At 38.9% G+C, this 23,737-nt stretch overlaps 1 protein-coding gene across 1 annotated transcript in view; it reads right to left on the bottom strand.

Moving 5' to 3' along the window:
* Mtrex (Mtr4 exosome RNA helicase) overlaps positions 1-23,737 on the bottom strand; it is a 78,532-nt gene that overhangs the window by 31,052 nt on the left and 23,743 nt on the right. The window contains exons 8-16 of the mRNA XM_028884460.2: positions 22,272-22,396; positions 21,066-21,164; positions 20,131-20,233; positions 17,943-18,074; positions 17,232-17,311; positions 15,327-15,437; positions 13,386-13,487; positions 9,394-9,519; positions 5,471-5,621 (exon numbers count right to left, since the gene is read on the bottom strand). Of these exons, the coding sequence (XP_028740293.1) occupies positions 5,471-5,621; positions 9,394-9,519; positions 13,386-13,487; positions 15,327-15,437; positions 17,232-17,311; positions 17,943-18,074; positions 20,131-20,233; positions 21,066-21,164; positions 22,272-22,396 (1,029 nt within the window). The remainder of the gene's footprint in view (positions 1-5,470; positions 5,622-9,393; positions 9,520-13,385; positions 13,488-15,326; positions 15,438-17,231; positions 17,312-17,942; positions 18,075-20,130; positions 20,234-21,065; positions 21,165-22,271; positions 22,397-23,737) is intronic.

Below are 23,737 nucleotides of genomic sequence, written 5' to 3'. Positions count from 1 at the left end.
GTTAAATGAACAAGAATGTTTGTTCCGTAAATTTGATGACCTGAGTTTGGCTCTAGCATTCACATAAAACACTAAGTATGGCCACTCATGCCTGTAACCCAGTGGTATGGGAGAGAAACAGAAAGATCACTTGGGCATGATGGCCACCAGCATAGCAAAAGGAGTGTTCCAGGTTCAGGGAAAGAACCTGTCTCAAGGGAATAAGGCAAAGAATGCTAAGAGGAGGCTACCTGATGCCCACCTCTGGCCTCCACATCTGCACATATATACAAACACATGCACACACCAAAAACTAAACAAAACAAAAAAAAACAAAAAAAAAAACCACAAAAAAAAAAAAAAAAAAAAAACAAGAAAGGTGCAGAACACAGAGGGAGACACTCACTGTCAACTTCTAGCCTCCATATATACACATATAGGCAAGTGCACCCTTACACATATATGTACCCACACATCTACCTCAACCTACAAATTTAAAATAGGTCTACAGAAGAATAGTGGACAAACTGAAGTCATCAAAAAGTTTGAGAGCAGTGATAGAGTTCTTGTCTAGCATGCACAAGGCCCTAGGCTGAATAAGTATAAAGATGAAAATACAGAGAAGTGATAATTGCTCTGTCATACCTAGAGTTACAAAGTAACATGCAGGACTCAGTAGACAGAGTTTTAAGGGGAGCATCTGCCTGGATGTGTCCCTTCTATCTCTAATCACTGAACTACTGAGTGAAAAATTAGAGTAATTTCAAGCAGCCGCAGTAACTCTGTAAATAAATAGCACTCTTGTAGCAGCTGTCACAAGTTCAGAGTTAGGTGTGGTGACTCAAGCCAAGCACTTGGAAAACCAAAGCCAACCATCGCTGTGAGTTTGGGAAGACCTGGGCTGTTCCAGTCCAGCCTAGGCTACAGTCTGAGGCTGACTAAAAAATTAAAGACCACCACCTCTGCATCTTTTTGCATTTGTAGCTTTCAAAAGTGATGATGTAGCCAGGGATAGTGAGTGGTTCATGCCTGTAAGCTCAATACTCACGGAAGCTGGAGACAGGTTTGCTGAGTTTGAGGGAAGCCTGGACTACACAGTAAGACCCTGTCTTAAAATCAAAACAGCCAGGCGGTGGTGGCACACGCCTTTAATCCTAGCACTCGGGAGGCAGAGCCAGGCGGATCTCTGTAAGTTCAAGGCCAGCCTGGACTACCAAGTGAGTCCCAGGAAAGGCGCAAAGCTACACAGAGAAACCCTGTCTAAAAAAAAAAAACAAACAAAAAACACAACTAAAATCAAAACAAAAAAGAGGGGAGAGGGAGATGATAACAATATAAACGTAAGAATTAGGAAATACAGAAACTACTAAGGCAAAGTTGCCTATGTGGTCCCTACTGAAACAAATTAATTCAATAAGAACACAGCAGTTCTTTTATTCAGTGGGTGACAAGTTCCAAGATGCACAGTACATGCATTCTGGAGATGTACTTTGTACATCACAAAGTACAAAATCCCTTGATTGTTATATGAATATGGTCTCCACCTCTCAATATGTTGTGCTATATTTATTTATATTTCCTGTGGTATTAAGGATTATACACAAGGCAGTGTGCTTGCTAGAAAAGCACTCTACCACTAAGCTGTAATTGTGGCCGTGTGTGTGTGTGTGTGTGTGTGTGTGTGTGTGTGTGTGTGTGTGTGTGTGGGCGGGGAGGATTGTACGTGCATGTGGGTGAATAGGAAGGCTTGCCCATGTGGGTATATGTGGAGGCCAGAGGCTGACATTGGAATGCCTTTCTCAACCACCTCCCCATCATTTTTACTGACCAGTGAACCCCCACCTTTTAGCACCGGAATTACCAGCACGCTTCACCGCGCCTAGCTTTTTACAGGGTGCTTAGAATTTAAACTCAGGTCCTCACACTTATACCACAGTACTTTAAGTGAGCCATCTCCCCAACCCCCGACTTTTAAAAATATATAATATAAATTAACTTTTTTTCCCTTACTGCTTCTCCGTAAGATGCCCAAACCGGTCTCAAACTTGCAATGGTCCCACTCAGAAGTCCAGTCTGTTGGTATTACAGGCTTCACACTTCTTTCCACGATATATATATGTGAGATGATCCTTACACAGAAGGACTTTATCGATTCTTTGTGGCACATCACTACTGCTGCACCTTGGCGTCATTATTAGTAAAATAAGGGTTCCTTGACTACAAACACTGTGACATCCAATTGACAAGCTAAACCCCCGAGTGACTAATGGGTGTGCACACATAGCGCATGCACATCAGCGACAAAGGTGGGTAAAGAAGATCAGGTCACCGTACCACTCAGACCAGTGTGCAGTCAGCACATGGACTCTTTCTCTCTGGAAGAGTTCACTTACTATTTCTATCGACATCGACGACGACAACGACGACGACGACAACAGTGGATAGTGAAATGAAGATGGGGTGGGAGGGTACCGAATCTTACACCCCAATCACATGGCCCAAGAAGCTGGTGTCACTGTCAGTATGGTTACCACCATGAAGAGCCCCAGTATTTTACAAAACAACACATAAAACAAAGCTATAAACCTTTAGTTTGTAGCCAAATGCTTCCTTTAGAGAGGAAGGGAGTTTGCTGGCTGATCAGTCTAGCTGAATCTGTGAGCTACTGTCTCAAAAGACAAGGGAAAGCATGATAAGGGAATATTCTCCTGTCAGTCCCTGCCTCCATATAACGTGGACGGGTGAGCTTACAGCGGCACACACTCATTTACCACTCAGACTTTTTGTTTTTACTTAACAAACAATCTGAACCCAGCTGGATGCCATTATAGGGTTTTAGTTTTCCCTTTATTTTCTACGGTACCTGAAACATCTCCTTTGGAGCTGTAAAATAGGAAGTTTAAAGGGGATCTTGTCAAAATAAAGAAGAAGAGTCAACAAGAGAGGGAAGGAGAGGACGGGGGAAGAGAATCAGGAGGCAGGCACCCCAAACTAGCCTCTGCCTGTCGGCACTCGGACTCAGCAGCCGTCTCACGGTGGACCAGGTATGGGAGAACGACAGACATCCTACTCGTGCACGGCCCGGCGGTACCTGCCACGGCAAGTCTGTGAAACCACTGCAAGCTCTTGGTCCGTTTCTAAGAAAATGTGGAATTGCCATAGTAGGAGGCAGAACTAATCAATCTCCTTCTGTTTTTATACCTCCTGTATTCAAAACCAAATCCAACATAAATTTAACCTTCATTTTAAAAACGTTATTATATAGTTCTCACCGACAAGAAATTCAGTTTCTGTAAAAGTATACTCTCTGAAACTAGAAACATACTTTCCTATCTGCTAACACTACAGTTTATCAGACACAAATAAGGGGCACTGTGTAGTGAGAGAAATTACTGAAATGCAGTATCTCCTGAAATTATAAACTTCTTACTAATTTTTTAAGATGTTTCAAAAATTTCCACTTTGCTGATGAAAGTGTAAGTAAAAGTGAGATTTAAAAAGCAGCCAGAGGGCTCTACGGGGAAAGGTGCTCCCTTCCCAAGTCTGATGACCTGAGTCAATCCCCAAGACCCACACAGTAGGAGGAGGAAATCAAGTTGTCCTCTGACGCCCAAGTGTGTGTCATGGCTGGACAGACACATACACAGAGTGACAGACACACACACAGGCAGGCACGAGAGACACACACACACACACACACACACACTAACTTGAGCTCACTTTTCGTTAGTCAGCTTTTGTCATGTTTTCAATTAAATGGTGATATCTATTTTGTCAACTCACCACAAAGGAACAAGGCACGCTTTCACAAAAACAGTGCTGGTTGGTAGTGAGATTCCCAATGTCACCACCAATCAAACATGCAACCTTACACTACTGATTCTCTGCACTCCTACAGTTGTGTATTGATAAGATGATGCCAACGCTCCTTCCAGCTTTGATGTATACGCTGGAGAATCTTTGTTAAACTAAAGCCTGAAATATTTAAGGATAGAAGAAATAGTTGTCGTTGCAGTGTTAGTGAGTATTGGTGTGTGTGTATGTATGCGCATGTGTGTGCCTGTCTGTAAGAAGGGAGAATGAAGTTGTTTTCATGTTTAAGTAAATTTACCTCTCTAAGGCTGGCACATTATACTTCATGTAATCTGGGTTATCTTAAAAATCAGTATGTGTAATCCTCTACATCAGTGAAAGAAAGAAATCTATAATGTGACTATTAGCACTTAACAGTTATGTATAGGGTATTTAATGAGCAATACCAATGTTAAGTGCCACAATTAGTACAAGAGTGCACATTAAGAAAACAGGATAAGGGCTGGGGATTTAGCTCAGTGGTAAGAGTGCTGCAAGGCCCTGGGTTCGATCCTCAGCTAAAAAAAAAAAAAAGAAAGAAAGAAAGAAAGAAAGAAAGAAAGAAAGAAAGGAAGAAAGAAGAAAAAAAAAGAAAGAAAGAAAGAAAGAAAGAAAGAAAACAGGATAAAAGAACTACAAAGCAGCAGCTGAGGTTGTACAGCTGTCTGTGTATATTAAGAATTAGATATTTTCGCCGGGCGGCGGTGGCATACGCCTTTAATCCCAGCACTCAGGAGGCAGAGGCAGGCGGATCTCTGTGAGTTCGAGGCCAGCCTGGGCTACCAAGTGAGTTCCAGGCAAAGGCGCAAAGCTACACAGAGAAATGCTGTCTTGAAAAACCAAAAAAAAAAAAAAAAAAAAAAAAAAAAAAATTTCAAACTGGTCAATTCAAACCCAAGTTAAAATACTGAAGTTTCTTAATCATTCACAAGGTTATAGCCTTCTTTTTGTGTGTGCATACCGTGTGTGTGTGTGTGTGTGTGTGTGTGTGTGTGTGTGTGTAGGGATGCACATGCAAATGTGTGTATGTGTTTCAAAGCCAGAGGCTGATGTGTTTTCCTATATTGCTCTCTACTTTATCTTTTAAGACACAGATTCTTAATGAATGGAGTTTCCCAACTAGCTAGACTGGCCGGCCAGTGAACATTAGGAATCCACCTTCTTCTTATTTCATCTTACTAGGGTTACAGTCATGTGCCACCACACGTAATTGAAAAACAAACTAACCAAAGCCATGCATGTTAGGACCCAAATTCAAGTCCCCATGCGTGTACAGCAGGCACTCTACTGACTGAGCCCTCTCCCCAGCCGGTTAGAGCACTTCTTGTGTGCTGTCAAGACTAATATATTCATTTTACATAGCAAATTGTATATTGAGCTTTTTGTTACATTATTCAAGGACATGAATTTGAATGAGATATATATTAAAATCATAAATTACACTGTGGTTGATCTAACTAGAAAAAAGTATCTTGTCAGAATTGCCTACGTTTATTTTGAATATTCCAGTCTATAAACCCAGAATACAATTCTACATTCTTTATCTTAATGGCCAGGATTTGCTGTGCTAGAAAGAAAAGTGATCAAAACAACCAGTAAGGCAGTCAGGTCCAGTTAAACGAGGAAATTCCATACTTACTCTCCACCACTCCTGGGATTGCTCTGTAATGCTGGAACTGATAGAAGGACTTTTCCAGCATGTACTCGGGGTTAATCTCTTCTACTCGTAGTAAGTTCAAAACCATGTTATAGGTCAGATGGAAAGCACTATTCAGAGGGTCAGCTGAGCCCTTCAAGAAAAAGCAGGACAATTGTGCACATTTCCGAAATAAATTTATACAAGACTTGTAATATGCTTAATACTTTATCCTACACTAACAAATACAGAAATATATAAGCTCTTTTTTTTTTTTTTTGGTGCATCGAAGCAAAGTGATAAAATGTTTAATCTCTTCATAAGTCAAGGGTGACTAAAATCAGTAGGCGATATAGTGGTTCAAAAACTATACGCAAAATATGCTTAGCTCTCTCCTTCCAGGCACAAAGCAGTATTGTCTTTTGGTCTCCCAGCAGGTAGGATCAATGAATGTGGTGGAAAATGACGTGTCACTTTCTGACCATGTGTTTAACTGCTGGTAGGAAAAGCTATATTCTCCTTCTGGCACAGTGACAGTCCATGCTGATGCTCCATCTGGCTGGCTCTTTAAGGATGCTAAGTGGAGTCTGTTCTAACAGCCTGTGACGAGCATGGAGCAGGTCAGAGACCTGCACCTTAGGCTGAGATTAGTGGCTGCAGCATGACTGGGCATGTAGTGACAAAATGTACTGATATTTCAAAGCAGTATCTGGAGAAAAACAGTATACTGGAAATCTGTGACAGAAAAGCTGCTGACATATTTCCCACGTTACAGGTCTTTCTCTATACTTTGGTAATTCTTTTACACCTCCAAATGTGGCTGGTACCAAAGAAGAGACAGGATAACTAGGCACTATTTTGTTGTACATTTTTACTGTAGAAAACTGTTAGCTTGCACCAAAGTTTTTTTATCCAAAATATTGCCTCAACATCTAAGCTCACAGTTTGTAACAGTGGCTCTTGAGAAGTATCTTTTTCTTTATAAAATACTTTGCAGGTGCGAAAGCAGTTGTATAGCCATATGAAAGAAACATCAAATTTTTTTTTTTTTTTTTTGGATTCTTTCCTCAGCTCATTCACCCAGTTCCATTCTTGGAGTGCTTTTCCTTTCTAAGTAAGTGCTCTCTATTTCTAGTCCATGCCTAACTTAAAAGGCATGACTCTTTCCACATCTCTCTTCATGTGACATGAAGAGTGAGCATTGTTGTCTTAAACTCTTATAAAATAGTGGCGAGTTTTTAAAAGATGAACTCCTAGAAAACACATCCTGAAACCCAGGTGCTGCTACTTCTGCCACACGGCTCTCAGTGGCGTGACAAACTCAAGAAATGCTGTATGGGTGCTTAAGTGCTGGGACTTCCGCATTTAAATGTGTGGAGACAAATCTGTGAGGAGTAGTAGTAGTTTTACTCAAGTTTTGAATGAAGTGTTCCCACATTTAAAAAAAAAAAAAAGCTAAGAGAGACCTGCACTAGAGTACCAGTCACAATGTTTCTAAAACTCTGATTCTATTTACTTTAAAAAGAAGATCTCAAACAGGTAGAGTTAACAGGAACCTAGATTTATGGAAAAGAATGAAATTTAAGACAATTTCAGCTACTTTGAAATTCTACAAATAGATCCTGCCTTTAATTTTCTGGGTTTTCCCCCTCGTATTACCTTTTCTTTGAAATCTGGACTTAAATAAACAGCAAATGTTTATTCTAGCTCACCTGAATCCTCAGGGCCTTGACACCTAAAATGGCATTCCACATCCAATGAACCCAAAGCCCTTATAACTTCCCTAGCACATTGATAAATACAACCACTTCTTTTCTAATCTGGATAAAAAATATGGTCATACCATTTATTCTGACTAACTTGTCAGATCACAGAGCAAGGACAGCAACCTACATTCTAATTTACAAGTTATTTCTTCTGCTTTATTCCTTCTTTTAAATCAACTACTGTAGATGCTGTTTCAGTGTACTTTAGATTAATATTTTTGCTCATCACTGCTATCATTCTTATTAAACAGTTCGTCAAACCATGTTTGGGTTACTATGGTTACCATCCTAAATATCCTGGGTTCAATTTCTTTTGCTGCCAACTAAATATTCCTAAATATAACTCCATTTTGATTCATGACTTTGTTCAGCAATAAGATATGAGAAGTAAATTTCCTACATTCAGATACTGAAATCAATCACACACCTCACACCAAATGTTGTATTTTCTCCCCTTGAAATAGATGAAAAATGACAGAGAAACAAGTTATTTTAAATGTATCTGTCTGGTAGAGTTTGAAGCTTCAGTTTTGCATAATTTTCGTGGCTGTTTATAAACAGTCCTCCAGGGCTGGAGAGACAGCTCAGTGGTGAAGAGAAAGCTCAGTTCCCAGCACCCACACTGGATGGCTCTTACCCATCAGGAACTCCCTTTCCAGGAAATCCAGCCTCTTCTGGCTTCAGGTACTTGCAAAGAGGTAGTGCACACACAAGCATGCAAGCCTACACACAAGCACACACACACCTTTGAAGAAAATAAATAGTCTCTCGAGTGTTGGTCATCGACACTGAAAACTAGATACCAAATGCTCACAGAGTGACAAATGTCTACAGTCCTAGCACCCAGAAGGCTAAGTTAGGAGGACAATTCAACTACCAGTTGGATGCAGATATGATCAAGACACATTTTATAATGTATAAATTAATCAAATAATAAAAACTACTTTTAAAAAGTGCTGCTACCATCTACCATATTGTTGCTTGCTCTGCATACGACTATAAATACATATAGATGAACTTTAACATCACTCACATGAAAATGCAGAATATATATATACACTTTTATCTATTTTTGCTATAGTATACCCTATTTCAAATTCTTCAAATAGTTCCTAAGTGTTAAAAGGTAAACAGCATATTTCATAGACACAGACACAAATCAATCAAAACATGCTAAAGCTTCAGTTAAAGAAGCTAATGAGCTCCGGGTGGTGGTGGTACACACCTTTAACTCCCGCCCCCCAGAAGCTAATGAGCTAGCAGTTAATACTGTGTTTTTAATTGATGTTACATTTTCTATTTCCTAAGGGCTTTCATAACATCTAAGTGAAGAAGGAAAGCAACCAGAGCCAACTTCCTTAAGAAGACCTTTAAAGCCCAGCTGTGGTGACACACACCTGTAATCTAGTACTTAGACAAGAGGATCAGGAAGAGTTTAAAGCCAGCTTAAAAGCTACACAGCAAGTCTGAGGGTGACCTAGACTTCATGAGACCCTGCCTAAAACAAAACAAACGAAAATCCCAGACTAACCAAAACTCACAATGAATGCCAGCTAGATGGCTCAGCTGGTAAAGGTGTTTGCCGCCATGCCTGAAGACTAATTTCAATCCCTAGAATCCACATGGTGTAAGAAACTGACACCTGCAGGCTATCCTCTGACCTCCACAAGTGAGCTATGGCACACTGCCCTCCCACACAAAAGATGAATGGTTATAAAAAAAAAAAGAAGAAAATTAAGGTACAAGGAAAGGCTATTCTGCAGTACAGTTGAAAAACTTAGGTTTATGATTAGGATATTTGTAATTAAAGAGGCTGAGCCAAAGGCAAAGTACTGATTCAATGTTTGGGGCTTTTTACCCTCACAAAGGTAAAGCAGCAGACAACCTGAAGTACTGGTATCAGGTACCCTACCTCGTGTTCTCATGGTTAGAACACTGGCCAACAGAGGAGGCAGGTACAGAGCTTCCTAAATCCGCCCTTTCTGGCCATCTGCACACCCATTATTTCCACTGCATGAGTTGCTAACTGCTCTGCCTATCAGATGGAACAATATAAACGGTAAAGTTCTTCTACCTTCCTAAGCCCAGAGAGTCACAGAGTATCAACTCATCTAGACAAAGTCTAGCCTAGAATCCTGGAGAAAGAACAGAGAGTCTTACCTTAAGTAGTTGTTTTCCAACTGTTGGGCTCATCTTTTCATCTACCATAAGAATTACAATTCCTCGGTCATCCATTCCCCTCCTTCCAGCACGGCCAGACATCTGAATGTACTCACCAGAGGAAATCTGAATATGAAAACATTCTCAAATTTAGAAGAAAATCTGGTTAAAAAAATATATTCTGATATTTTCTCTTATTGTAGAATTCACAAACAATTTTCTCATTTCACAAAACCACTTAAAAAAATGAACTTTTGGTCAAGTTAAGGCACAACAATAAAAAACATGTGAGAATCTCATGAAACCTAAATTTTAGTTCTAAAATAACAACATATTCACTAAATCAATAACTGCCTATTTTTGAAAGCCCCCCAGGAAATACTGGCTAATACACTGACATAAAAAAATACCTTTTGGCTAGATTATTATGAAAACAAACAACAAAAAAAAACCCAAACCAACCAAAACCTAAGAACACTAACTACAAAGCAAACTCAACAACTATTAACTTCTTACTTGACCATAATAACTTCTTAATCTTCAAAATTAAATTAACATGAAATTGGCCCCCCTGGAAGGGGGTACAGTTCTTGGTAAGTGTCTCTGGGGGCTAGTAGGTTCATTTGTCAGTAAGACCAATCTAATGGGGAACAATCAGGCTTTCTGACCTTATAAAGGTGAAGAAACTTGTTAGAATTCCTAGCCACTCCCCCAGCTCATGACCGAGAATGCACTGTCCAGTAGCCAGGCAAGATGCCTAGTCATCCTAGGGCCTTACGTCCTACATAATCTATACACATGCGTGGTGTAACTACGTAAGCCCATATGCACAGGGGGCCACGGGAAGGACGGACAAGGACAACGACCTATAAAAGCAGGATCCACCTATTCCTTCTCTCTCTTTCTGCACGGTCATTCCATAGGCCTACGCACACTCTTTCTATCCCCTTCCCTTAATATAGTGGGTTTTCTTGTGCCTCATGGCTGCTCTCAGACAATAAACAGCGGCGCCACCTCGTCTACAGATGAGCTCCAGAAAGCCAAAGTACACAGAGAAACCCTGTCTCGAAAAACCAAAAAAAAAAAAAAAAACTGACAACCCAAACTACTGGTGTCCTGTTTGTCCAACGGAGGCAGGTACAGAAGCAGCTTACACATGCAGCACTGACCCACCTGAACAACCAGCCGTGGTTTCTACATGTGTTTGAGTACTTTACTCCTGTAGAGACAGTCCAAATCTACGCTGTTTTTTCCCTAAACTTATGACTAAAGAAGAATTAAGAACCAATGTTTTAAGAAGACATACTACTGATAGCCTAGGAACAGAGGGTTTCAGAAGAACGAACAAAAAGCCTACTGATAAGATCAGATGTGTCAAAGGGCAGCCCAATAAAATCGGAGCAGAATCAAAAGGCATCACTACAATGCAGTATATCACTAGCTTTAAATTGTATAATCTTGACCTTGAATCATACAGATTGCTTTAATTTATCTATTTAACACTTGATCCAGGATCCATGACACAAAATCATTTCCCTTTTGCATAGCACCCAACACATTAAGAAAATTCTTTTCATGTGCAGGTGCTGGGGGTTGCTAGAATGAGTGCTTGTTTGGTATGCACCAGGCCTTGAAACAAAACAAAGCTTTGTGCATGTGCTAGGTCAGAAGCATGATTACTAAGTTCGTAGAGCAAGCAAGCATGGCTACAGAACCACATGAAGATTATTACATAAAGGTCTACATGCAGAACTCCTGGCTTAGAGAGGTGCTGCAATGCAAACAGGCTCCTAACTCAAGGGCTTCAATCTCTGTTGTTCGCACATAATGGATTTGAGTGGGTCCCCCAGGGAGAGTGTGGAAGGAGGAGACCAGTTAACTGTCTTAATGTACAAGACTTCAGGTCTTCAAGAACAGGGCTGAGGACCACAGCAACACACATGCTGAAGGAATGCTCTAACGCGGTGCTTCTCAACCTTCTAATGCGGCAGCCCTTTAATACAGTTCCTCATGGTGTGAGGACCCCAACCAGACAATTATCTCCACTGCTACTTCAGCACTGCAATCTCGTTACTGTTAGGATTCGTAATGTAAATATCTGTGTTTTCCGAGAGTCTTCGTCGACCGCTGTGAAAGGGTCATTCAGCCCTCCAAAAGGGGCTGCAATCCACAGGTTGAGAAGCACTGATTAGAGTGCAGCACTCGAAAACTGCTATTATTCCTCCAAAGATTTCATAAATTTGTAAGGATGGATGACAGTATTTGGAAATGACAGTGGAGAGTTCAAACTGGTTTGGGGTTCAAGTTTGGAAATAATGAGACAACGCTACCGTGTGTGTGTGTGTGTGTGTGTGTGTGTGTGTGCGTGTGTGTGTGTGTGTGTGTGTATGTGTGCGCGCGCGCGCGCGCGCGAGCGTCTTATTGTGTTACATATACTGGCTTAATGATATTGTTAATTCTTGGAAGGACTGCTAATTTATTTTGCAGTTACTACTGACATGTAAAGAAGTTTTAAAAATAAAGGTAATTAGTTACTGGAAAAAAATAATGTTTTGCCCTTAAGGTTCTCTCATCATTACTTTTCAGGACTTTGGTAATTATTATGGGAAACTACTACTCTAAGCTGAAAAATAAATGACTAATTTCAAGAGAAAAATTTAGGCAAAGAGCTGTCTAAGTTTTTCCAAAGGGCAGACAGTGAACCTTTGGAACAGACGGAACCCTCAAACTATGCATCTTACTTCCCTCACCACTCCTTCTTCCCAGCCAGCAATGCTTCGCTGCCGGCCTGACAAATACCCCGCCACTGGTGCTTATTTTAAGGACTATCTTCTCCTGTAAGACTTCTCCATTGACATCTGTTGTTTTTAATGGGGAAAAAAAAGGTTTATTTACATTTTATTTACTTGTATGGGCACTTTTCCTGCATGCACGTCTGTACACCATCTGTACACAATACAGTGCCCACAGAAGTCAGAAGATGCTGTCGGATTATCTGGAACTGGAGTCAGAGACAGCTGTTAGCCACCATGTGGGTGCTGAGAACTGAACCTGGGTCCTCTAGAAGAGCAGGCAGTGCTCTTAACTGCTGAACCATCTCCCCAGCCAGTCGTCTTCTGTTCTTATGATGTACCTTTCCTATACATATGTCTTAGAACAGACAGACAGCAAGTTGGAATTATTTTTTGTTTGAGGTAGGGTCTCCCTATGTAGCCCTGTATGGCCTAGAACTCACTAGTCCAGACTAGGATAGTTTCGAAGCTGTCCTTACATCCCAAGTGCTGGGCCTACAGGTGTGGGCCACCCTACACAGCTCCAGTTATGTGTTTACTTTCAGACCCCAGTGCTATCTATTAGCACTCTACCTCTCTATCTTGAGCTTGGTAACCACTTGCTGAATGGGATACTTGCCGTGAGATTCGATTTACATGTTAGCCCAATTCACTGTTTCAGCCACACTCTCAACTTTCCTTCCTTTGTGGAAAGGAGACATGTATAAACTGTTATGATCCTCTATTCTAAAAGAGGAAGGGGAAGTGGTGGGTGGAACACAGCCACTGTAGTGGGAGTGCTTCAAACAACTCCAGAGTCATTGGCACCCTATCTCTAAAGCCAGTCATCTAAAGGAATCTGACTGAGGGGCTGGGTACCAATTCAAAGGACCTAAGAATCAATGTTGATGGAACTTGTTTCTTACCATTCTTGGGAGCAGAAGTACTTCAGATTTTAAGATATCTCCACAGACCCAACAGAGCATCTCTTATCTGAAACTCTGAAATCTGATATGTCTCAAATTCCAATACTTTTTGGAGACATTACATCAGTGTTCAAGTTTTAGGTTTTGAAGTAGTTTAGATTTTCAGATTAGGGAAACTCCATTTACGTTTGAAGCTCTTATGCATTTGGAAATAAAAATCTCAACAATATGAGCCAAAGTCATGTGAGATAAAATAAAGATTAGTTATTATTTTTAAATACAATTAATTACTTACCCATCTAAAATCCTTCCCATCAAATTTACGGGCATTTGTAAATAAAACAGTTCTAGCTGGCATATTAATTCCCATAGCAAAAGTCTCTGTGGCAAATAAGGCCTAAATAAAGAAGGAATTTATATAATTAGTTAATGGATTTTAAGGTAAAAACTGTCATAATTTCCAAGATTAAATAAAGCTAGTATTAATTTTTAAATTTAGTTCTTTAATGAAGCCAAAAATAAGTGACAAGATGAATTCTAGACCTATTAAATAATACATATCATATAACATTACATAGTATAATAGCCATAACTACTGAATAATAGATACTGCAATATTACATAATGTAATAGACATATCTATTAAATAATACTTGATTTCCTTTACACTCGCCACACTTATTAATTGAGGGAACTCAGTCTTCCTTACAGCCCAGTGCAATCAAATGGAAAGGACACAACTGGACCAGTGGAAAGATGAGGCAGTGGAGCATCCTTCTAAACACGGCCAACTTTCCTGGCGTTCTCACGGGAAATAAACTAGTTCTGAAGATCACTTCACAATTAAGTTTCTAGGGCAGTACAGATTCATGACTACTGAATTCTAAAACTTTATAAACAAAAACAGTTTATTTAGGCAAAGTTACAAGTCAATAAGGTATTAAATATTCATCAGCAGGAAAGATAATACTTCATCAACTCAAAGGAATACTAGTCATTAAAAAAGGAACCATCCATATGCCAAAACAACATTGGTGATAAAATAACCTCTGTTTGCAAAAAAGTCCTATGTTTGAATGTATGCTAGTGAACATTTCTGGGAAATAGGGAGCAGGATGAACTTTCTTCTTTTATTTTATTTAAAACTATTTTACTTGAATTCAACAGCCTGTAATTATCACTAATACTCTTGAAAAATGATCCACTAATAGTTAAGCTTAGCAAAATTTATAATTTATAGAAGAACATCAACAAGGACTTACTACAGTACTAAGACTTCATTAAAATACTTAAGTATTTCTTTTAAATATTCTTCATAAGGCTAAGGACTCTCAGGTAAAACACACAGAAGTGGTTATACTCTAAAGTTGTTTCGCATTTCTAATATCCCATTTCTGGGTATAGGCAGTAAGGCTTTTTGATTGATTGTTTTTTAGAGACAGGGTTTCTCTGTGTAGCCCTGGTTGTCCTGAAACTCACTCTGTAGACCAGGCTGGCCTCGAACTCACAGAGATCCGCCTGTCTCTGCCCCCCGAGTGCTGAGATTAAAGGTGTGTGCCACCATCACCCAGCCCCATCAGTCAAGTTTTTTAACAAAGATCAAACTAGACTCCCACTGAGTTCAATCGACTATCCTAAAGCATCCTTTTCCTGAGTATAGCAAACAGTGTGCATCCAGCTCCGCCTTGAATCAGTCAATGAGGGAGAGGAGCAGTCATCCAGTCAGCCTCCAGTCTAGCCAACAGCACACTCTGCACAACTGTGCTGCAGCCAGGCGGTGTCACCACCTAAGACACTAAGTAACTTCTTCTGCCTACACTCCAGGGGTGTAACACTGGCAGGGCACCATGTGTAGTCAGCTCATCACCTAAAGTAACGCACTTCCCTAAGGCGTTCTATACAAACACATTTTTTAGAAAGCAGACAAATAAAACAAAGCTAGCAAGATAGGATGTTTCATACCCATAATCCCAGCACACAATAGGCAAAGCAGGATTGCTGTTGGAGGACAACCTGGGCTACAGAGTAAGTAAGACACTGTCAGAAAAAAGACGAGATGGAAAAAGACAAGACAGGACAAGACAAGATCCCAAAAATCTGCCAATAGGGACTGGGTGGTGGAGCACTGTAAAATCAAACATCAACAACAAGCCTGCCTATAAACAATGGTCACTAGTTTGATCAAGTTACATTGTTCATACAACACAATTTTGAGACATAAAAAATAAAACAATACCTTTATCAATCCTTCAGAAAAGAGAATTTCTATAGTTTCCTTCAAAATAGGAAGTAAACCACCATGATGAATACCAATCCCCCGTTTCAAAAGAGGAAGTACGTGTTCAACCTGTAATTTTGGAATAATGTTACGTTATAAGGTAAAGGGAATTTAAAACGCTAAACTTGGGAAAATAGGTAACTAAAGAAGAAAACATTGGTATTTAGATTTAAGGAAACTTTAAGATTTCCCAGAAGAAAAGCAAAAAAAACGAACCCATATTCAACTTGAAATACAACTGTGGCCTAGCTTGACCAGAGAGCCGTGTTAAATACATACAAGGATTCTGCTCCTCAAAGCTGTAAACTTAGTAAGTTGTAAACTGCAACTTCATCTCCCACACAAGTCTAAGCTGTGTCAGCAGAGTCTGTCTGTAAACTGACATGGAGGGTCACACTTTACAGTCCCAGCTATGCCAGAGGCCGAGGCAGGAGTGTCACTGAGTGCAGCAAACCCTTACCTCTTAAAAAACCAAATTAATAAACACAGAAGATCCTGGCAGTTCCAACTCTCATCATGAAACATTAAATTATAAAATGCATTTCCTTTAAAATCAAAAGACTAAATGAAGAGCGCATCCTCAGTAAGGTTGCCAAACCCAACATTTTAACTGTTTTAGGATAAAATGCAACAAGCCACGGAGCAGCCATTCAATACCCACCATCCACCTGGAGGGAAAGGATTTTAAATTTTTCTAAGTTAAAACACCATTTTAAATGCCAAGAAACATACCCCCGTAATTGTAGGCTAACCTAAATCCTTTACAAACCAACATATTCATTAGCACAACACATCACCTTCAAGTTGCCTCACTCTAACTTCCTGCACTATCTAGTCAACAGGGTAGTTTTGTACTTTGGATGCACAGTAAAATCATATGGGAAGTTTTTTTTTTTAAAGAATCTACCAACTGGGATTCAAACTAGACCGATTAAGTCAAAATCCCTGGGAGTGGCACCTAAGTATCAGCATATTTTAGATGCCCAGTCAATTCCAACAGTCAAAGGAAAAGTATGAATTAGATTAAAGCAAAGTAGATGTTCATTTCTTATCTTTCTTTCTTTCTTTCTTTCTTTTCTTTTCTTTTTTTTTTTTTTTTGGTTTTTCGAGACAGGGTTTCTCTGCATAGCTTTGCGCCTTTCCTGGAACTCACTTGGTAGACCAGGCTGGTCTCGAACTCACAGAGATCCGCCTGGCTCTGCCTCTCAAGTGCTGGGATTAAAAGCGTGCGCCACCACCGCCCAGCAGATGTTCATTTATCATCTTTCTTTCTTTCTTTCTTTTTTCTTTTTTCAGACAGGGTTTCTTTGTGTAACAGTCCTAGCTGTCATGGAACTCGCTTTGTAGACCAGGCTGGCCTTGAACTCACAGAGATCCACTTGCCTTTGCCTCCTGAGTGCTGGGATTAAAGGTATGTACCACCATCCAGCTGATGTTTATTTCTTAAAAAATACATAATTTTCATTAGGTATACTCTTTTGTTCAGTAGTCTTATAAATTCTTATAAACTGAGAAATTTAATGACTTAAAAATCAACAATAGGGGTTGGGGATTTAGCTCAGTGGTAGAGGGCTTGCTTAGCAAGCACAAGGCTCTGGGTTCGGTCTTCAGCTCCAGAAAAACAAAAAAAAAAAAAAAAAAAAAAAATCAACAATAAATTCTTGTTATACAGAAATATAATTTCTAGATTATGCTATGTATTCTCTTAAGAGAAAAATTCTTTCACACAGAAAATCTTGCTTGGCAGTTTTTCAGGATTTGAAACATATATGAAGGTATTTGAGAGCATAGACAAACTGTGTAATAAATTAGTCACTATGAGTTAATATCTGCTAAAATCCATACTTATTGGTACTAACTCACCTGAGGAAGCTTTTTATCTTCATCAGACAAGCAGTCAATTGCATTATTGAATACTTCTTCAACCATCTTCTTTTCTTCATCTATGAGAGAAAATTGAAGGGCACATAAATAAATAACCCCTGGGCTGGCAGTCTTGGCTAGGATATGCTACTATCCAGCTGTATAACTTTAAGTAAGGTACATTTACAGTGAATATATATATGTATGTATACACACACTTGTTAAATGTCTTATTTGAGAAATTCAGCATGCTTGAGGAAAAAAGTGGGTCTAGACTGCTGTAAGAATGAAGGACAGTGCTTTCAATAAGTTCTAACCAAGAGACCCACCCTTAATGAATCAGAGACAGATGCAGAATAACTGGGTTTATAATAATGAACTACAAGAAGGTATGACTGTAATGGTTCTCAGTAATGTTCTCTGGCTTTAATATAGAGCTACGTAGTTCTAGCTTCCTATGAACTAGGAGAAGGCCAAGGATTTAGCTGCAGTGGTACAGTGCTTGCCCAGCATGTGACAGGCCCAAGGAGAGACGGAGGGGAAGAATCTGAGAGAACCTTATAAAGCTTTACAAAGGTTCAGAGTACATACTATCTATTATGATTATAAGTAAATTGCGTATGCTAGTATTATACAGCAGACGTATGACTAGAAATCTGTCTTAAACTAATTTAGATGCAACATTAAAACCATGTGGAAATTATATAATACCTGTGTTGAAATCCAATTTAGTCATTTGAAGAGCATATGCTTCACAATCTTTCTTACTAAAACTGAAGATAATTACAGGTTGAAAATTTCTTTCCATAATCATCTTCACAATCTTGAACACATTTGATGGACCTGCAAAGGGTAAATAAACCACATACCAAATTAACTCAAAATGGACAATAGACTTAAATGTAACTATAAAATAATTAAAAAAAACCTACAATAAAAAATAAGAAAGATCTTCATGATCAGTCAAGCATGGTGACGCACACCTTTTACCCCAGCACTCAGGAGGCAGAGGCAGGTGGATTTCTGTGAATACGAGGCCAGCCTGCTCTACATAATGAGTTCAGGACAGTCAGTGCTATGCAGAGAACCCTGTCTCAGAAAACCAAAAAAAGAAAAAAGAAAAGGTCTTCACAATCTTGATTAGATAGAGAATTCTTGGCTATGACATTAAGAGGAGAAGCAATTATAACAAAAAGGTGAAACTAGATTTCACCAACATGAAAAACTCTGTGCTTTAATAGATAAGAGCAGTAAGTGAACAACTAATCCAAGTCTACTATAATATGGAAAAAAAACCAAAGCTCAAGTTATTTGATATAGGTCTACTCAGAATACACGAACTTTTATAATTCAACAGAGACAACCCAATTCAAAGTCAGACAATAGGGGCGCTGGAGAAATGGCTCAGCAGCTAAGAGCCCTTGTTACTCAATCATGAGGACCAGAGTTGGGATTCCAGCACTCATGACAAGTAGCTCACAAACACCTCTAAGTCTAGCTCCAAGGGACCCAATGCTCTTTTCTGGCCTCCAAAGGCACACACAGATATACACATAAATAAGATAAATTAAAAACCAATTTTTTTTTTTTTAATGAACGTTGTGGCACATAGCCTTTAATCCCAGCACTTGGAAGGCAGAGGCAGGCAGATTTAGTTTGAGGCCAGCCTGGTCTACAGAGTGAGAGTTCCAGGACAGCCAGGACTATACAGAGAGACCTTGTCTTGAAAAACCAAAAGAAAAAACAAAACAAAACAATAAAAACCCCACACAAATCAAAACCAAAATGAAACAAAGAACAAAAACCTTTTAAATAGACAAAGGATTACAACAGCTATTTTATGACATCCTGTGAGGTGCCAAAAGTACCCAATAAGAAGTTCAACCTCAGTGACCACAGGAGAGATGAAGAGTGCACTAGAATACCACTTTACTTTTACTAGGAAGATTATAAACTAATAGACACATAAGTATCCTAGACGCACAAGAAAATGATACTCAGACACACTCTTCAAAGGAATAGCATGAAAAATGGCAAATGGTGTAGCTACTTTGGGAAATAAATTGGCAGTAATCAAAAGGTTAAACTTCCCATGATTCCTAAATTCTAGATACCTACCCAGGAAAAAAGAAAACGCATAATTCCCGCAAAAACTTGTAACATAAGCCAAAATGTTAAAGCATATTATTCATATCAACAAAATAATAGAAACAACTCCATATCCACTCAAATAACATGCTTAACCAGCCAAATGCTTAACCAGCCAAAACCTAGTTTCTGGTTCTCACGCCTTATATATCTCTCTACTTTCTACCACCACTCCCTGGGATTCTCATGACAGAATATTTAATATTTGGTCATATAGACACATAATATAATTATATGAATCTTATATCATTTAAAGAAGTCGGCTACAAAAGACAACATGATTCTATTTTCATGAGACAACCAGAAAAGACAAATTCACGGAGACAGAAAAACAGACTAGTGATGCCCTCAGTCTATGGTACACTGAGAAAAGAAGATGAAGAATGAGTGCGGATGCACATGGTTCTAGGAGAGAGGAGCTAATGAAAATGCTCTAAGATCAGAAAGTAGGGACAGCTGTACAGTTCTATGAATATACTAGAAAGTATGAAGATGCGCATTTTCAAATAGTCAATTTCACGTTATGAAAATTTAAAGCTGACTCTGGCAATGGAGTTATCATGTGAATATACCCAAACCCACTAATTAACCACTCTATGTGGGTAAAGTGTACACTATATATATTTAAATTAATGTCATGTAAGAAAAACAGATCGCTCTTTATTCATCCAATTTTGTCATCAAAAAACAGATAAAATACAAACTAGAGTAATCTAGCTATTCAATTTGCAAGTACTGAGTTCCAAATTACCTTTCGTTCCTCCTTTCCGTCCCTTCTGGTCTCCTTTGGCCAAATCACCTGCGTCTCGAAGGACTTGCATCGCGGTATTAAAATTATCTTCTCTGAAGTCACCCTAGAATCATAGTTTTTTCCATGTAACTTTCAAGTATATAACATAGGCTACAGAGATGATGAGTCAGTGGTTAACAGTATCTGTGCCCCTGCAGAGGGCCTGGGTAGAACCCGCATGGTGGCTCACAAATATTTACCCATAGCAAACATTTTTTTTTTTTTTTTTTTTTTTTTTTGGTTTTTCGAGACAGGGTTTCTCTATGTAGCTTTGCACCTTTCCTGGAACTCACTTGGTAGCCCAGGCTGGCCTCAAACTCACAGAGATCCGCCTGCCTCTGCCTCCTGAGTGCTGGGATTAAAGGCGTGCGCCACCACCGCCCGGCAACATTTCTTAAACACAAAGTTTCTCCAAAGAACAAAAGTTTAATGCAACAATAATTATAACCAAAGTCACTTAAAATAAGTGACCTGTGATAACAAAATGTGATAAAGGAGAGCTGAAATATGGGAAGACACACATATCTGGCATTTCCAGAGCCCTTGATTCTCTAGGCATTTCAAATACAGAGAATGGAAGAAAGGTAAGAAAATCCGTGCATTAGAAAGAAGTCTCAGATACAATTTGTTTTTAAACCAAGCATCTCACTAAGCTGACCTTCCTATCTGAGCTTCCCAAAGGGCCAAGCTTGCATGTGAGTACCACCACAGCATCAAACACAGTATCAGAAAGAAAAATATTTTTAAATAATCCTTTTTGACGAGTGAAGTATTTGAATCCAAAAAAACGTGTGTCTGTGTGGAGGGAGTGGTTAATATTTTTCTCCAACTCAAAATTAAAGGGAAAGCAACATATGAAAGATGACATTATATAGACATAGGCGTTATTCCCTTACATTTTCATCGACCACGAGGTGAAGGCCATCTCCCCCTGCTGGAAATATGTAGTGTTGCAATGGAGTAGGTCGATAATCCGTATAAATTACATGGCAGGGCTGCAAAAAGAAAAAATTAAAGAGAATTTTATTTCTTCAAGGCAAAAATGTATATTTGATTTACTCAACAAAAATTTTAACACTTTCAAATAATTTTAAAAGCTAGGCAAGTGAAAAGTGGGGGGAAAAATAGGTCTCCTAGTTCATACTACCACCTTCTTAATTTACCAGTTCCCTAATCAAGACCAAACATTATGATCTGGACTTCCACTATCCACTGGCTCATCTGAAGTATTGTAATTACAGACAACAAGGCCTAATACTGTGATACAATACAATACTGATGTATAAAAACCAAACGAAACTCTTGTAGCACAAAGGCTTTTTAAAACAGCAGATTGATCTAGCTCTCTCAGGAAATTCACTGGGCTTCCATCTTACAGAAGCTACGAGCTCAGATATAAACATAAGTTCATGAGAGTAACAGTGTGCAGCAAACTAAAACCAATATATTCATCAATACTCAGAAACAAGTATTTGTTGCAAAGTCTTTTTTTTTTTTGTTTTTTCGAGATAGGGTTTCTCTGTGTAGCTTTGCGCCTTCCCTGGATCTCGCTCTGTAGACCAGACTGGCCTCGAACTCACAGAGATCCACCTGCCTCTGCCTCCTGAGTGCTGGGATTAAAGGCGTGCGCCACCACCGCCCGCCTGTTGCAAAGTCTTATTTATACAAACATTAAAGTTGAACTAGAAAGTCAAAGTAGAAACAGTGAATAGTGAGTGTGAACACATTTACATATCAACTACCAAATCAAACATGCAAGACATGAGCAGGATTTTCTGGTCCAAGACCTTAGAAAAACTCTTTACTGTGTTCTTGTAGCTCACTATCAGAGCAAATGTACTGTCATCAGGATTAGCTTGGGAGATCAGACTCCAAAGACCAACTCTTAGAGCCTTAGCTACACTAGAGTGGAGGTGGAACTCAGAAACAACAATTTCTAATGAGCCCACTCATTTTGAGAAGCTGCTTGACTTAAGAAGTAGATTCACATTAAACTGTCTTCTTTATCCTTAAGAGCATCAGGAAAATGTATAAGAAGGGTATGGCAAGCCCAATCAGCAACATTTTAAAATAATGAAGACATAAAAAGTGTAGGAAAGTACCTGTTTATGTAGGTGGCAAATCCATTCAGCAAACTGTCGAGCATTTGGAATAGTAGCCGAAAGAAAGACATAATGGACATTATCTGGCAGCAAAATAATAGTTTCTTCCCATACTACACCACGCTCTGAGAAACACAAATGTAGTTTGAAATTCAGTGTTAGCTAAGTGATAGTAACTAAAATTATTTTCTCTTAGGCTTACTAACTGAACATGCAAACCATTTCAAACAAGCATATTTTTGGCCACAGACCATAACTGAAACCTACTTCAGTTCATGAATCGATAGAGTAGATACAACATGCAGTCACTTCATGCAGTCACTTCATGAAGAATGAACTCTGAAAAAGCAGTTCCAGACTGTATCCTTCCCTAACAAACAAGATGCCCAGTACCAAGGCAGCTAATAGTATTTCTACTATTGGTTAATGCCGCCTAGGACACTACAGCAACACATTTGAGAGATATGCTGTTACTATCCCGTATGCCATGTTACCCAAATTACCCTCATGACCTCTGGGGGAAAAATGGATCTGATGAATAGTAGATTTGAAATGGGTATAGCTCTGTTAAAATGTCCTAGTAACATAAATCTATCTCTAAATTAATATTCATTACTTGTTTTATAATAAGATACTTTAAAAAGTATTTTAATACTTATTATTATTAATTACTTGAAAACACTTAGTTGGGCTTTTTATACAATTTCAAAGTTTTGAATACATAGTTTCAAAAAGTAACAGCTCTTTGTTCCATGTAATTTTTGTTTTCCTGTTTGCATCTGAATATTAATTTTAATAATCAACTTATTTTTAGCACTTACACATATTATATTTAACTTCTTTTAATCACAGTTAAATTTGCTTATCACATGATTCTTTGGAGTACTAAATGTTTTTAGATTGTGTGTGGGTGTGCGCATGCCATGGCACTTGTTTGGATGTTAGAAGAGAACTTTTTGAGAGTCAGTTGTCTCAGCTGAGCATGGTGATGCACACGCCTTTAATGCCAGCACATGGCAAGAAGAGGCAGTGGATCTCTGTGAGTTCCAGGCCAGCCTGGTCTATAAAGCAAGTTCCAGAACAGCCAGTGTCCTGGAACACAGAGAAACCCTGTCTTGAAAAAAAACAAAGAAAAAGAAAAAAGACACAGGTCCTGGGATTGAACTCAGGTTGCCAGTATTAGTGGCAAGGGCCTTAACCCACTAGCTGGCCCAGACCCATCATTTTTAAAGCAAATAGAAAATGTGTTTGAAAGTATCCGTATGAATTTGGCAAAGGTAAGTGTTGATGTTTTCTTACATTATATTATCATGAATATATATATATTGTGTATATATACACACACACACATATATGTGTATATATGTATATACACATACAATATATACATATACAATATGTATGTATATATATACAATATATACATATACATATACATACACACACACACACATATATATATATAT

The sequence above is a fragment of the Peromyscus leucopus genome, chromosome 11 (genome assembly GCF_004664715.2).
Source record: "Peromyscus leucopus breed LL Stock chromosome 11, UCI_PerLeu_2.1, whole genome shotgun sequence".
Taxonomy (NCBI): Eukaryota; Metazoa; Chordata; class Mammalia; order Rodentia; family Cricetidae; genus Peromyscus; species Peromyscus leucopus.
The sequence above is the reverse complement of the archived record's forward strand: the minus strand, read 5'-3'. Positions and strand labels throughout refer to the sequence as shown.